Source organism: Ptychodera flava, chromosome 6, assembly GCF_041260155.1.
Source record: "Ptychodera flava strain L36383 chromosome 6, AS_Pfla_20210202, whole genome shotgun sequence".
NCBI lineage: Eukaryota > Metazoa > Hemichordata > Enteropneusta > Ptychoderidae > Ptychodera > Ptychodera flava.
In genome coordinates, this window is record NC_091933.1 from 33,889,456 (window position 1) to 33,907,651 (window position 18,196).

Sequence of the window (18,196 nt, forward strand, 5' to 3'; positions counted from 1 at the left end):
GTCGTATTGTTATATAGCATTTCAAGAACACAGTGTGAAAATTTCAGAAAATTTTACGTAGCAAGAGTAGAGTTAAATTCTTTGGAAATCATGAAATTAGGAGAAAAGAGAAATCGGGAAATCAGGTGATTTACATACATTTGCATAAATTAACACTTCTGTATCACGCAACTTACGACTGCTTGACATGCTAAAAGGTTAACCAAACCAACATTTTAATATTGGGTTAACAAACTAATTAAAATTGAATGAACATTTGCAAAAAAGTGATTTCGAGCAAAATACGCTGTATTGGGTGCAGCACCCCCTTAATAGACTTAGAATTAGAAAGCCAAATATATTTGAATTGATCCTTTACTGCTGAGTTTGTGAATTTTATCGAAAAGTCTTTTTATAGCCAGTCACGAAACTAATCCATTACTCTAGGGCGACCGAGAATTTGATCAAATTTCTCCTAAAAGTCCCCTTTACGAAATCCGGCGTATTGACGCGCGCTGTAATCTTTCTAAGAAATCACAAGCATGCCTTCGGCAGTGCATAAAATGGTCGTTCGCGGATTGGTTGTGTCCCATCTTTCTCTTCATTAATTTTTACTTTATGGTTCAAAACTATAGCAAACTTCCGGAATTACGAATGCAATAGTACGGGTTGTTCATTATTTAGTACTGGTTTTTAGCCTGCCCATCGTCTGCAAAGTGGTATTCGTGTTGGAGGGAAAGTACAATACGTTGTTGATTTGCGATTGTTACGTTCGTGATGGCAAGCTTTAACTCGAAGTGGCGAGAAATCTAATGACGTGCTTTGTAAGCTGAACAGACTCCGGTGAATAATTCATGGAATATGTAATCAGATTTTAGCTCTTTCCAGCGATGATAGTGCGATTTCTGACGAAGCGTCGAGATGTCTCGGTACTCAGATGGCGAATTTATGATTTTTTAATTTTGCCCTTCTGAGGTTTGGTCACAGTTTCGAGGTTCGAGGGAAGAAACGGATATAAATAGATGAAATGGTTATAATTCGATGTAGTCTGCCCACTGGTTAAGTTACAGCGTTCGCCCTACATCCGTTGCCGTCTCCAGGGGTAGACTCGTTTCGGCGCGAACTCGAATTGCAAGGTCACCTTTCTAACCTCGTGCTCGATCAAGGGCATTTAGTTCGCCCATACATCCCTGTTCTAAAATAGAGCAGGACTTTAGAATGTAACCAATTTTATCATAAAAATATGCATTACTTAATGTTAACAAAGTACTCAAATGCATATGTATGCATGTATGTATGTATCTATTTATGTATCTATATATCTATGTATCTATGTATCTATCTACCTACGTGTGTGCGTGTGTTCGTATAGTTGGTAAGCGTGTGAGGGCGCTTCTGAGACAATGAACAATGAAACCCCTGTTTTAGGCAAACGTACTTGAAATCAATCAGATACGGGAAACATGTCGAAAATGTCTGTCGAAGCAATGTTATATTTTCTGTTAAGAATATGAAGTAATACTTCAGTATTTACCTGTATACATTCAACATTGGCCCTATGTTTTCAGATTTTTCCCAAAATTTCGATCCAAAACTGTCGGCAATTAAATTGGCATCTATGAATATTAAACAAGTCAGCCATGAAACAGTTTCAGTGCACCGGAAACTTTCACTGTTCCTGGGGTTCGGCGACATGATGATTTTGCGAGCGGAAATTGTGGAGCTTCACTCCGAGTCCTGTAGAAAGTGGCTCTGTTGTTGGGTGTAATATCTACAGACTAGCGCGTTGAAAGATCGCAGGCGATATAAGTCATGCAATATCGCTTCTGACGCCCACGCCCTGTCGGTGTAACAATGTCTTTGAACACAGGCGAAGACATCTGTTACTGTCAAAGCAAACGTCGGATATCAACGTACGCACTGTTGTGTCATCATATCAGACTGACTATCAGAAAAAATGTTTGCCCATCGAGCCGATGTGTCCATTCCTCCTATGCAGTGTTCATTAATTTGGAAAAAGTGCGCACAGTGGCCACATATCCCGTGAACGAGTATCATCATAACGTTTGCGACACCAACATTTTGTCCTCCGCCCTCACTTTTCTCGCTTAGCAACGCTTCGTTGCCATGGCAACTTCCCGAGCCTACGTAAAGGCTCATCTCTATGCAGTTACCTTCCAATAAAATCACATTGCTGGAGAGTCGCTTGTCAATGCCAGAACGAGACTCTTTCGAGTCACACCGATTTGCCTTGGTAAGCTTGACTTGTCTCTCGACGCCGACAGAGATCGTCTCCGACCAGCCAGCTTTAACACAACAAAGCCGATGGCTCTTCGTCTCAAGGAATCGTCCGAAGTTCGCGAATTCAGAGAGTTTTACATGCACGACTATCCACTAAGAGGTCGTTCATCGCAAATGACTACATGAAAAGCAAGTGACAAGCGGTTCGAGCTGACTGCAAAGGCCTCTCGGACACATGCACACAGTTTTGTGAGTACTATATCCTGAACTGTCGCCTTTTCACGTACAATGCAGCATTACGTACTCAGAAACAACTCGAGCAGTGTGAACGTATCATTGCAATGTAGCTATCCCAACAGCAATGACGTTCTTTGCGGACAACAGGATCAACTTCCCGCCTGTATTGTAAGTTCGAAGGATCAGTTCATTGCGGGGCTCTGCATATGCACTTTCGGTATAATAGGCAATTTGTTGTTCATGTTTGTTGTGGTCCGAATTCCTCACATGCGGACAGCAACCAATGCATACCTGGTAAATCTCGCCGTCGCTGATCTTCTTCACCTTTCACTGCATTGGTACACGTGGATCTGTGCTATCACCGACTACACCTGGCTTCACCAAAACATCACCGCACTGTGCGTCGATATGTTCTTGTCCCGCATCAGTCAGTACGTCTCGCTGTTCACCGTCACCGTGTTGAGCCTGGAACGCTACATGGCGTTCTGCAAGCCCCACGCGTACAGGGAAGGGTTCATTCACAAGCGGACGCGCGTTATTCAGGTGATAGTTTTCGTTTGGAGTTTGGCGGTTCTTCTCAGCATCGAACAGTTTGTCGGCTGCATGAGTGTTGACCCTCACGGCAAGAAGCTACCTGAACTGATCTTCGAGTCTATTTACGTCCTTGCTGTGTTCAGCCTGATGTGCGCCGTGCTGTGCGTCTATTCGATGATCATCCGCCAGTTGCAGCGTTTGCGAAATGCGAACGCAGCCGGATCGATACGGACACACGAACATCAAATCATGAGAGTGTGTTTGACCACAGCGCTGACTCACTTCACTTTCACACTGCCTTTTATTTGTTACCTCGTCACCTATCTGCTCTGGCGCTACGGAGACGTCGAGATCCCTCAGGAAGTCATCTTGTGTCTGAACAACCTGGTCGTCTACTCGCTGGAAATCAATTCCTCGTCGAATATACTGATATACAATGCGATGAGTTCTAAGTACAGAAAGGCATTTAAGGATGCGTTCTCCATCAACTTCAGGAAGTTAAGACATTGCAAGGAAAAAGTTCAAAACGTTCGCCGACCAACCTTGAATAGCCCTACAATAGACAAGGAAATGACCATTTTTAGCTCGGGATGTTCACAGCATTGCCCGGCTACGAGCGCCACAAATTTTTGACTCGGACACTTTTCTAAAGCGTGATTTCTGGAACTTAAGAGAAAAATTTAAAGCATTGTATGACACACAGCGCTGGTTCAGTCTGAGGTGTACGTTTACAGCCATTTGTCATAAATAATGCAACAAACTGCTTTGTTGCAATAGTCATCGCTGTTTTATTCCTCACTATGGAATAACAACAGGAAAAATCAACAATTTTCCAACTTTACGTTAACGTTTCGTTACATGTAGTGTGAAAAATACAATTTCACGCCGATATGAAAGCAACATCGCGCACTGTCAAATTACCTGTTTCTCGTATTGTGCAGATTGTTGCGTCATATGTATAACTGTGTCTCGACACTTTTTCTAATTCTGTTATCGAGAATTTTCTAGGTGTGTAGGGAGTAGATTTTGATTTCCAATACCTTATATCTTATTAACCACATTGCGTGCATCTTTTGTCACCAACTCCAACGATTCAAGAAAAGAGGAATTTCGGGATATCCTTGACAATTTTCAGCAAGGGATAGTAAACATCCTGGAATTTTCTCAATCTTTTTGTAGAATAGATTATATTCGAGTTTAAATGTACGTGTGGTTTTTCATTGTACTCATTACGCCTGTTTTGACTGGGAGCGTTTTCATATTTAGCTAAAGATACATTCCATACAAACATTGGATTTTTCTCAATGTATTAAGATTTTTTCGATCTCAATGGCATTTGCTTTCCCAGTCTCGTTTGATGATTATTATATCCTAGCCCGCGGAAATTGGCGATAAAATTTATAGCTGGGAGATTACAGTATACAAATATTGTAATCAGCATAGACACTTTTGAAATTACCCTGCCTAATCGTCGAATAATTCCGATTTAGGGTGGGCTTACCCGGGCACAGCCTGCATTTCCAAATTATACGTTTGCACTTTGACTCATGTATACCGAGTGATCGCATCGCACAGAACATGTTCTTGAAACGGTCAAGTTTACACTATATCCTACCGCTATCAGTATTTTATCATTGTGCCTGAAAGTTTACACTTTGTCACACTTAGCAATAGTATCTGAGCAGCATCGACGCTGACTGTCACTTTCAATTCTGGACAAGCCAGGTAGAACCGATTTACATATAGGTGTAAATTGATGTATTTTCCTACACTTTCATATTACATTTGTCGCCGACGGCAAGAAGTGTTTTATTAATTGAGCGGGCCGCGTTGAGTTTTATACGCTACCTTGTCGGTCGATCTACGCACCAAGTCTCCTACGTTATTACGAAAGACACGCTTGGTCCATAATTTCTGTTACAAGAAACAATAACTTTTCCTACTGTTGCGCCATTTACGTATTAGCTTTAACAAAAATCACTGCGATTATTTACATTTACGTCATTCTATTCTCAGGTGACAGTGGCATTTACTATCACATAGCGTTTTATTATTCTCTTTGTATGGAAACGAAATGAAGTTAAAAGCTTATCTGTGATGAGGATTGTATTTAATGTTCAGTCAATGTAAAACAAAGCCGCTAAGCAATACATTGTTTCTCGACTGCGTGGCTGAAATTTCCTTGTTTTTTTATATGCCCAGAAAACACAATGAAGATGAGCGATGTAAATATTAGATAACAGATTCGACAAGATCTTATTAGCTGTTACTTTAACGTGTTGCATTTCGTACTTTTTCATATTAAACCTTTGTAAAAATCGCTATGTTACCGCCATACAAACATTTTAGTTGTTTTTCCTATTGGAAGTTCCTAGAGGAAAATCAAGGATTTTGAAGTGTTATTTTAACCCTTTGAGCGCCAAAGTCTATTTTTGTCTCCTTTATAAAATAAACCCAAGTCAATTTTTCTCAGAATTTTGCCAATATTTTGAGAAAAAACTATAGCTAATGAAATGTGAGGTCAAGTTGGTCCAAAATTATCAAAAAATTACAGAAAAATTCATGAAAATTGGTAAAATTTTGCACTAAAATTTTGCTCAAAGGGTTATCCTTAGGAAACATACAAAACAACAACGTAACATAATGAAATAATTTACTCAGAACTTAAATACGTAGTCGAAAGGTGTAAACGTATCGTGATGTCCACGCGTAAATTAAAAAGTGGCCAAGTGTGCCCTGTCTACAAAAAGGAGAATGCCGTAAAAGCAATATTTAAACAGGCTAGAAATGACACGTTTCAAATTCGTACCGTTAAATACAATCAGGTGGTAAATATACTTCAACAGGATTACCCAAGCACCTGGAAACTTAGGAAGAAAACAAATGTTCGAATGATTTCTCATTGCACCATCACGTTCAAGTAATCTTTTAGACGTCATAGTAGAGATGTTAATTAAGCATACATTTATGCTCTTTTTAGCTCTTGAATACATGCTGTGGATAATTCGTAGAGAAGTTCATTTATTGCGATCTTATTCCCTTCTTTATTACTATCTCGCGTGAACAGATGTTATTGCACAAACACGGCACAGGTGCTCACGTCAATGCCTGCGTAGAAGTTTTACTTAGAAAGGTGAGTCCCATGGCCCATAAAACGCGATTTGACGTGCCCATACCTTTGAAAATATTCCGTCTATAAAAATCGTCAGCTCCAATCTCATCTATTACAGACTCAGCTCCATTGAAAATCCAAAACAAGAACCTTACTGTAACTAAGCAATCACGATGCAAGTCACACGCTGGTATCTTTGATGAATTCAAAGCCACACGCACGGATCAATCCGAGGTGAAACTGTCATACTTACTGCCACTTAACGCATCCTAAGTAGTAAGGAAGACAAGTTTTGATCCCATATTTTCGTATTTTTTTCGAATCAACTTCCTATCGACCGGCCAACAAAATGTAATATCGACTAATCGAAATAACGAGTTATTCATAAAGAAAAGGACAAGGTATTTTCCAACCAATTTTCACCATTCGTTCCCTTCTGTTTGTTTGGGTAGAAATGAAATGCCAAACACATGCCATAGTCACAGTAGGGTGAAGCTAAAAATCTCCCTCATTGTACATACAATATTAGTGGCTAGAAATACCAATTGAAAAACCTAGGAAAATGAATCATTTTGATCAACTTGTGAGGTTTGAAATTATGGCTTGCGTTTAATAAAGCATATGCATTACTGATTTTGTTATTGTCATCGTAAGCCTCGAAGCCCCTATAAGTGAACAGGAGCATTTCAGATTCTAAATCTTTCTCGTGATTTGAAAGTGCCCAACATCTGTTACAGGCTCTCATTGTATTAAAGTTTAATGATTAATATAATTGTCAAATCACGGTACATGTCTAGTTCATTGATCATTAAAGGAGAGTGACATGACATAGATGATGGTAATTATCGATGTGTTTTCAATCAAAGGCAAGCCGTGCTTTGTTTGATGTGCCGATTATCCTCATTTCCAGCCTGTTCAATATTTACAATACTATAAGCTTTATCTTCGATGGCAATTCGTACTCTTCCAATCTGCTTTTGTGTAAAATCGTCCGTCATAAACCCTCGATTAAATCGATGTCTCTTTCCCATTTTTGAATCCTTCCCTTGGCTCTAATGTACTCCTTGAGAAACCCCTTTCACTGTGCATTCCGCGTTGTTCCCTCATCGTCCTTTTCATTTGGCCTGCTACACCGCTCTTCGATATCTTTCGTTTGGCCTTCTACACTGGCTCCTCAAATGTCTTTCATATGGCCTCCTCTTCTTCTCCTCGAGAATACACAGGTCCTCTCTGGAAGTACTAAAACGTTCCCCTGATGCCAAAGACGCCGGAATCATTAAGATATTGAACAAATAATATGTACCTTCATTTACGATGAGATTTGACTTGAAAAATTGCTCAGGCTGAGATTTCTTACCAATCTGCAAGATGAATCACACCAATTCAAAAACGAATCAAACGACACCTATTTATTTCTTGACAACCTCTTTCATATTTTTTGCGAGGACTTCATCCTTCCTTTGCCACTTACAAATCTGTCACCTTTCCCACTTGAATATGTTCTCTTAACCTTTATACAATACCTCATCATATTTTTTTTGAACACCTGAGTCTATCACGCTACTCCTTTGCTGATTTTGTTCCGATTTCTTCTCACCTAGTTACATAATTCCTGACGAGCCTCGGCCCAATCAATGTATTTGTAAATATCAGACAGTATGAATTATCGATATCGCTTGTAAGGGAGTAGTTCAAAATGGTATTTTTCAGCATCGGCACAAAAGTAAATGACGCCCATAATGCTTAACGTAAGTTATGAAATTCAACAGACTACCTTTAACGAGGCACCTTTATTGCTTTTCTTGATTTATCGTCGTAGAACCATACAGTTTTACTCAAAACGTTTCCATGTTCACGTTTGATTATATTTTTAATAGAAAACTATACCGTCTAGTAGGAATAAATTATATGCCTACGCGCAAATAATACTGGGAACGTTTATCTTGCTTCATATCTTGGCATCGAACAGTCAGATTTTGGAGTAATACGCAGTGACGCAATTAAGCACAAGCCAAATCACTACGACAATGTGGCTATCTACTGACTAATTGCAGTTATAAATCACCAATAAGGTTGACCCACGTCCTCTTCTCCAGTCTAAGACAATTAAATGTATGTCAAAGGTGCTGATATATAATGTTGCATTGATCAACCGAACGGCGATTGCTAATCCAATCACTTGTGATTTCTGTTTTATGACCAAAATTCCCAATAGCATCATCTACGCTTATCGGGACGAATGCGTTGTATCTTTAAGATTTATTTATGTGTCATTTAATTAAATATGGTACATGTTAACACATACGTGTATGTATATGCACGCATACACAAATGCTTGCATGCACACTTGCACCCACGCAGGTACACACATACGGACGTACATATATAGACATACATACGTACGTACCCGCGTGCGTATATACATACATACATACATACATACATACATACATACATACATACATACATACATACATACATACATACATACATACATACATACATACATACATACATACCTGAGACGAACAAGGCAAAGAAACATATCATAACAAGCAAAAGTTTACGAAATCGTCGAATGTGATGTTATTCTTAAGAATTCTGTTTATCACAATTTAAGAATACCAATATCCGTCATTCCCATTAAGTTAGCGTATAAAGGTTATGGTACAAACAAAAAGTATTGTTCAGTAAAATGTGAGTACAACGGCTTTCAAAGAATAAATAGATAACTTCCCTGAAATGTCGTAGCATAAACTAATCCTTTATATTCATAACTAGGTTTATTAATACTTTACCAATGTGAATGTTGTTAATTATCGTACCTATTCTATATTTGAAATGACACGTGTAACAATTTTGGTCACTATTCAACCATGTTTACAAGGTTACGTACAATATTGCCATAACATGTTCCTGCGTTTGGTCCAAAGTGAGATAAATATTTTACTGTCACCGATCTTGATTCACAAAACTGACCTCATTTTCATGATTCTGTATTTTCATATGGCTCTGTACATTCTTTTGAAACTGTATTAAATCGTTTCATTGTGTGAAATGCTTCTTCCTCTCTGCGCCTCTTCATAAATATATCATTTTTGTACTCTGGGCTTCTTCCTCACAATTCGGAAAGCTTTTTCTCTTTTCAGGTGTTTCATTCTATCGAGTTTCGTTCATTTGATGCCTTTAAAACTACACCTTTATTGATTCAATAGCGTTATATGAGAGCGCTATAACTCTTCTTGACAAGCCACTCGTTATCTGATACCGACTTTATGTAGTCTTTTCAAAATTGTAAGCTACAGTTTCAGCGTAGTCTCCAAAGTAAAAAACAATTTGGAATGTATCCATACCTCTTCGATGCGTGTAACGTTCCTTGTGTAGTATTCAATTTCTCTTTGAATGGTTCGTGCCCAGTTATCATATGATACATCAGGCAACATTGAAATTCATTTGAATATTGAAAAAGGTTTCGGAATCTGAACCAATCATCTTCCTAGAAACTGGGCAGAAGAAATTGGTATTTTATACATCGAGATGATAAAAAAGAAGAATTAGCTTCGTGGCCATGCAAGCTTATTTTTATGCGTAGCCTCAAGTCAGCATGTCCAAAAACGGACAAACACACCCCCCCAAAAAACCCCCCCCCAAAAAAACCAAAACAGGCAATCGCGCGCAGACATGAAAGTGCACATGTAAGCAACTTTCCTACACATGCTAAAGCGAGACTCAATCAGCCTAAAATTGACTAATAGATTCCGAAAGCCATACACAAGACGTGGTACAAGGTAAAAAGGAACTATGGAAGGGGCCAATTATGTTATTCGACATGCATGTATAATTATAATTATATTATTAATACCAGTGAATTTTGTGACGTCAAACCCTCAGATTATTACTGATAATGTATCCGATTATCCAGCATTGTGGCCCAAGATGTTTTTTACATCTACTAATTCACTGGCATCGACAAAACTATAAAATGATAGCAAAAATGTACCCCTTCAAGCCCTCAATCGACTCATGCAAACATTAAACTCCATGATGTACTCGGCTCCACTTCGAACGTTATGTTGTGCAAACTTTGCTTTCGTCCATCATGGGCCGGGAGGGGGTACATTATTGCATAAATAAAAAGTAACTCTTTATGTCCATCTGAATACTAACTGTAACTATTGTGTGAAGAAAAGCGATGGCTATACGCATTCATGATCTGAAATCCGAAGAACCTATGGAGCGTTTTCATCTTACAGCAACGTACACAATAAACCAAACGATGACATCGAAAGCCATACGGTCATATTTTATACACAAACTGACATACTGAAATACATACTGACATCTGAGACATTTGTCCAACTGATGAGCCACACTATTCATTATTCTTTAACCATTTAATCCTAGAATTTTCACAATAGATATATATTTTACTTGCTAATAAGTTCCATATAGCGATAGACACTTAATAAAGCACGTTTTATATTGTTAACTTCACTCAAGGAGTTTACAACAGAGAAGATCAAACAAGCTTCGAAAGCTGGAAAAGTTAAAACACAGACAGACAGACACAGAGACACACATGTATACATATCGAAGTATATATATATTATATATATATATATTATATATATTATATATTTATATATATATATACACACACACACAAATATATATATATTATATATTTATATATATATATATACACACACACAAATATATATATATATATATATATATATATATATATATATATATATATATATATATATATATATATATATATGTTCACGTGACATTGATGACATAAGAAGAAATGTGAAAGATATGTGAGCAGGGCAATGGAAGAAATGAAAAAATCGTTGAGAATGGTCACGAGTACAAAGGAGTGCCTTAGCCATGTTTGCATACGAGGAAGGCAGTCTGATATGCACTGTAAAGTTTCGTTCAAAGCGCAATAATGATGTTACATACAACATCACCGCAACAGATGGCCATTCTTAAGAACTTCTATTATTCAACTGCGCCGAATTAGTCACTCGGTAAAGTATGTCATATATCTTAAGAAGGAACAAGCAAGCTTGCTTTGGACGAATCCGCAGATCGCATGACAAACTGGAGGCAGTGGAAAGATGTGAGCTTACACCTTCAATAATGGGGAAATGCCGTCGTTTTAGTGCGCAGAAAATGTTAATTGCATTTCAGCTTCTGTGTCCATTTGAAATTTACATCTTCAAAGCATAATCAATTGCCTGTTTACCATAACACAGTAAAATATAGTTAGTTACTTGTAAACAAATTTGTTAGTTTTAGTGCCATATAACCTTTCAAGTCATGTATATTTGAATGCGAGGGATAAACAGAAAAGAAATGATGCGAACATCTCACAACGAGGATATATAGGCTTAAGTTTTGATGATCGTAATTTGACTTAATTTGTTTAACTATTTCCATTCAATTTAGTTTCTGTCTCACTAAATGAGCTATTCTTTTCAAATAGTCTGAAAAATTTTCCCGTCATGCCTGATACATTCATTATTCACACACCTGTCTTCATTGTCGGCATTCTTTCATAATGTATGTCAGTAATAAAACTAAACACGATTGGAACTAATTTGGGATAATTGGATAGTGAAGTTATGTCTGTTTAATCTGCAAATGTAAGCTCATGGGCTTTTCTTTTTAAGTTATGCACTTGCTTTTATGAGTAATTTGTAAGATTGCAATATTCAGCTAAAGGGCACCTAATGCTTGGAATGTAAAATATATGAAGATTTAATTCTCCCAAATTAGGTCACTCGTGTAACTATCATTCATATCAAAATGATATTAAATTCCTGTAAAATTTGCCCCATAATAACACCATAACTTAATATGCAAAGTTTATGAATTAGAGAAGTTAGATCCTGAGAATTCACAGTAAATCCCGACAGACGTTTAAATATTTTCCTATGATTTGTTTTATCTTCTTTTAATGTTGAAGAACAAAGGCATCGGCAAACAAAGTAATATGTTGGAGTAGGTTGTGAGCTCAGCACAGACTATATTTGATGCTCAATTCAGCGTTTCTCCTTTTGCAAATAAAAATAATTTGCAAATGGATTTCGTAAGAACAAAGGATGGAAATTAGGAACACAAATGGCTGTGCTGTTGAAGACTAAAAAAATTTCAAAGCTCGGGACTAGAAATGAAACACATAACACATCTCCCTAATAAGATATAATTTTCGATCTCTTACGGAATTGAGACATTCTCCTCCCTGAAGTAATGTTTTCAAGTCGCCCACACTCTCTCACTAAAATGTGACTTGATATTTTAAACACACATAATGCTGTTGTAAGTATTCCAGTATCGATTTCAGTGAAATTATTCTCTACGATCGAAATGTTTAATAACATATGTGGCATGAGTCTAGTTTTAGGGGATTTCCGGGATTTGCTCGGTGAAACCCTTCCCTGTGCTAAATATTTTACGAGAATTACTTTAAAATTTAAAATATCAGACCATACAGACTCACATTACCTACATTTTGTACGTCAACCACTAAACTGAAACCAATGCTATACAGCATTTATCAAGCTTCAAATATCAAACCCCCATATTTCTCCTCAGCGATTTCGTAGTAACGACTATGATAGTATACTGTAATTTAGGCGAAAAGGTTCCAAATAAAGGTTGTTTTCAATTTTATCGATAAACTTTAACATTATTCACTTTACGAGGGAAATTTATTAAAATAAAATGAAAAGTATATCACTTGTGTCATGGAGGATCGTTTCCGAGTTTAAGCCTTTGAACCCCCATTTCTCTGTCTAGAGGTCCAACTTTACCACAGAAAACAATGGGATTGGTTCAAACCACGGTGGTGAAAGGGTTAAAATAAATCTGCGAGGGATTGAAGAATTTCGTGTACACAATTATCAGCAAGTGTCTTCGGGTATGCATTGTCCCTAAGCAGCTGCATGCATGTGCCACAGGCTGGTTTTTGGACAGGTAAAACAACAATGAGACTTGTACAATTATCATGTTTGTGTTTTTCTACGATTATGAGCAAACTTGACGAAGTTAAGATATAACGCCCCGGTTCCTAAATGCCAAACTATCCCATTAGCTCTTGTTGATATACAAACACGATTGGAACTAATTTGGGATAATTCGATGGTGAAGTTAGGTTGTTTTAACCAGCAAATGTAGGCTCATCAGCTTTTCGAGTTACACACTTGTTTTTATGAGTAATTTGTAATATTGCAACATTCAGCTATATGGCAACTAACACTTTTGAGAAATTTGAAAAATATGAAGGTCCGATTATTCCAAATTAGTTCCAATCGTGTTTATACCTTTTGCAAAGTGTCGGGCGTGTTAGTCAAATTCATTTTAGATACAACTGCGACTTTAATCTTTGGCACACGACATTCTGAACGCAATGTAACCCTTTCTACCTTATGGTCACCACAGGCAAATACAGATACAAAGAGATTTATGATAAGCTTACAGTTCAGGAAGACTACAAATCGATGTGTTTACATTTCGTACCTTACGATCAAACAACGATAAGATTTGAAGGATTTAAGAAAAATAATGCATTTTCACTTTTTCAAATCTGTCATCGAGAGGAATCCTTCCTGAAACATTGCCAGGGCGGGTGACGGTCTGATCTTCGCCGGCGCCACTGGAGAGGACACGAACTTGAAAGCGACAGCGTGATGTTGGTGATTTCAACTGAGCCTTATGAAATTTACACAGAGCAAAGACAGCAGATCAGTGAGTGGAGGAATAGCAGCTGGGGGCATGACTTTGATGCAGAGGACACATATTAATCACAGATCAAAGTCTTGAGCTTGGGTATGAGGAGCGATTCATGAGCTGAAAACCTTAGTCTTGTGCTAGAATATTTCATTTCAATACTTCAACTTTGCAGACTATCAAAGAGGCTATGAGAGTATGGCATTGGGGGAACTGAGAGGTATTACCAACCACACTAGAATCTGTTTCTTGAATCTAAGTGTTACTTATACGGCCATCGCAACACGTCCGTGTTTTAAATTAATCTACGATTTACTATCAAAGCGCACGTCCAAAACACAACCAGTTCGCGCACTCTGACATCTTAATTTTTAATTTTACTGAATTTTTCCACGCAGGCAAGTCGCACAACTAACACATATACATGTATTTGGGTTTTAATTTATAATCTCTTATATGAAAGCACCAGAATTCGGAATTCGTTTTGCAGTCTAATTAAAATGCGAATGTCTTAAATTTCTTGTCTTAAATTTCTGAACTGCCATTCGTTTGATTTTGAAGTCATCCGCTGCCTCGTGTCGACGAGGTTCGCTCAGCGGCGAAGTCGTTTCGTATGTCGGATTCATTAAGCGTGAGCATCAGTTAAAGAAGTCATGATTTCTGAAGTAAAGAAACGTTTACATCATTCTGTATTAAAAAAATCTGAAGATTACATGCGAAGAACAGACGACAGAAACTGACCCATGACAAACGGCATCGTTAAAAATGCCCGGCATCGTTGGATGAAAGAAGACTGATTGTAGACAACACTACGTTTGCCTCCCGTGGCAATTTAATGTTCAAGAAAAAGGAATATCTCGATGTCTGTCTGCCTGTTACAGATACCTCGTGTTACGTCTCTTACTTAAAAGACTGTGAGTTGAGTGACCGGTCTTGGATCGTAGTGCTTTCAGAAGCCGAAGCTGACATACCAAGTTGTCCATTGTCAGCACCACTGTTGATCTTTATTACAAGACAGCAACAGCGAAGACTCAAATTTCAACTCTCTAACCAACTTTACTTTCGTCTTCGTGTACAACTTAAAGAGTTCCGTACCTATATTTGATAATGAATGAACGACTTAGCATACAGCTTTAATTAAATGCAGATAAGTCGGAAAATATTCAAAGACAGAAAATATTGTCAAAACAGCCTGATCTTTCAACTTGATGCAGGAGTCTGCCATTTGCACTGCATTCAATTAGAAAGGATTATGGGAGTGGGAGTGAAAGTACACATCTCAATGGCGGACTGACAACGTGAATGCGGAGAATTGCCACACAGTGAATTTTCGCCTAGGTCCGTCAAATGCAATTACTAGAGTAAAGATTTGAACTTTTTGAGGTATGTTCGATCGGCTGGTGTAATTATTTTTAGGTTGGATATTTCATTTTGTACGTTTTGGACTTCTCGGCGACGTTTGTGTCATATCTACCACTCCGGGCTACCACTACAGAGGGGTCCGGCCTTCGGCCGCACCCCACGGCCTTCGATCTCTGGCCTTCGATCAACTATCCAAACAACGCTGCAAGCACCTGTGGTGTAAGCAGACTAAGGGAGGATTTGTTTTTTTACAGGGGGGGGGGGTCGGTGGAAATCAGGGGGGTTGACTTTTACAAAACTGTTTTTAGAGGGGTCTAATTTTACAATCAATGACTGGAAGGGGGATCAAATTTTACAAAGATTTGTATGGAGTTATGGAAAAAAAATTGACTTTGGAATTCCCCCGAAATGTTGCTTTGTCCTTCATGCATAATCTATGAGTAGTCTATGAGAAGCCATGAATAATTTCTTTTAAATACAAAACTAGCCAAATCTGTGTATTTAGAGACTCTTGATTATTGATATTAATGTACCTGATCAGACTAGGGTAGTTACTGGTGCAGGTGTGAGCAAGAAATTTGATTTTGCTTGATTATTGATATTAATGTACTTGATTAGACTAGGATGGTTACAAGTGGATGTTTGTGCAAGAAATTTGATTTTGGAATGTCACCGAAATGTTGATTCACTATCTTGTCTTTGAGGAAACTATGAATAATTTTTTTTCCAATACAATACTAGGTCAATGTATGTATTTATGTACTCTTGAATATTGATATTAGTGTATTTGATTAGACTAGGGCGATTACAAGTTCATGTGTGTGCAAAAATTTGATTTTGAAATTTCACCAAAAATGTTGATTCTCTATACATTGTGGTATGTGAGGAAACTTTGAATATTTATTTGTTTTATAATACAAAATTAGCTATTAAAATATGTGCTTTAAAAAAGTTTGACAATTGATGTAAATGTACGTGACGAGAATATCATATTTGAAAGAGCAGATCTGAAAACCCAATATGATATTGGAATTTCGCCCAGTGATTATTTGTAAAGTTCAAAAAGGATTCTTTGAAAGTTTATGGGTCAAAAGGGAAATTATAAGTCAATTAAGATATTATTGACACGGACTGTGACATCTGGGGGAGGGTCGCTGTTTTTTGTGCATGAAAATTGGGATGGTAACTCTTTTTCTTGCAAACACTCTTGAAGGGCCTAATTTTTCAGCCCAGGGCCATTGGGTGTGAAAGGTCAATGAATCAAATCTGATGATTTTTTTTTGGGGGGGGGGGGGGTTGAGAGGTCACAGTTTACAATTAATGAATTTGGGGGGAGGTCGAATTTTAGAAATTTGATTTGGAGGGGGGGGTCGCTTTTTACATTTCATTTGTCGCTCAAGTTCAACCCCCTCCCCATAAAAAACGAATGCTCCCTAAGTGAATGAAAGGAAGTTACGTCTGTTGGCACTCGTCAAGTAAGTTTAGTGTAGTCTTTGAGGTTACAATCGCTTAAGCTCTTTACATCCGAAATCATCGCTAGGGGATGGGGAAGGCGTGACACTCGTGTGTGTACTCTCAGTGGCTGTCGGACAGAGCTCAGGCTCAACGAACTTGTATGGTAAAATGTTGCAATTGCCACACGTGACGAGAATGTCTGACGATACTTCGACATAAGTAGCGATATTAGCTCATACATGTACGGAAATATCACCAGACAGCTAATTACGAGTCTTATGAGAATTAACGATTCAGAGGAAGTTGATATACGCGATGGGCCTATCTGATAACGTTCACACTACGCCAGTGACAGCTAAAGTTATTGACATTGTCAGCAAAGAAGGGCACATCAAACATAGTAACGTGCTGAACGCCCTCTCTATCCGATCTATCCCTTGTGTGCTGAGAACATATAGTCATCCTGAGAGCATTTCCCATAAGTGGTTGGTAATGAAACTTTGATTGCTTGGATGCAAGTCTATCAAGGTCAATGAAACTGTTTGAAAAGATCCTGTGGAACACCGTTTTCTCATTAACGTGTTTCTTCCCATGTGCATGAGGAGAGATGTCAGCCAGCTGTTTTGTTTTGTTTTTCTATCATGCCACAAATTTACTCTCCCTCATTTAGAAGCAAGCACGGCGTAGTTACTTAGTATGGAGTCTTCCTATTCAGATTCATACAAACAGCAAGAACTGACGACGTTGTCACAGTTTGTGACCTTAATGTCAGCAGAAAACTACTTTGGCATAACAGGATGTCGATCCTAGGCTACAATCCTCTGATAGACTGAAATCCAAAGGAGTCGTGGCCTTTGAAATATACACGTTTCGAGATTCGGCTACAGCAAGAGAATATTCATTTATTACATTTCAGTGTCTATTATACAATCTTAACGGCAATCTTGATATAATGTTGAATTCATGGACTGCATGAATAACCAAAGGACACTTCCCCTACACAGGAAAACACATGAGAGTAGGAGAAAGAGCCCCGGTTTTCTCGTTTCATTGGTATTTAAAAGAGTTGAAGCAAAGCATGGCTATCACAACGCTACATGATACGGAGCATCAATCTTTACTAACATGTAATAGACAAGGGAACTTTTCTTCGCCACGGCAATTTTATTTTTAGTTTCTCGCGCGTATTTGGTTTCTAGATTTCCTCTGATGCAGAAATAATAAATCTATTGCGTACTTAACCCGGAATGAACCCCTGCAAGAGAAAGTGATGAACCGACGTTTAAAGACAGGGATATGCAATTTTCTTCACCGCATAATTGAGGTACTCCTTCATCTCGAGACACTAGCTTCGGGAATTCGCTAAAAGTGCTTAGGCTGCGGACTCTCGAAAGCAAAGGGCAATCACCGCAAAACGAGCTAAGTTAAAAGAATTTTCATGACTTTTTCAATACTTTAATTTACTCCTGAAAGACAAGAATGATAGAGGTATAAATCCCGAGGTGTTGAAAAAAACCAGGAGAGTCCATGAGG

The 18,196-nt window shown here is 38.1% G+C and overlaps 1 protein-coding gene across 1 annotated transcript; it reads left to right on the forward strand.

Annotated features, from left to right (window-relative positions):
* The first annotated feature begins 2,724 nt into the window (after positions 1 to 2,724).
* On the forward strand, positions 2,725 to 3,624 carry LOC139134455 (growth hormone secretagogue receptor type 1-like). Its single transcript, XM_070701315.1, has one exon. It carries the CDS (start codon positions 2,725 to 2,727, stop codon positions 3,622 to 3,624), a length of 900 nt encoding a protein of 299 aa, XP_070557416.1.
* The last annotated feature ends 14,572 nt before the right edge of the window (positions 3,625 to 18,196 follow it).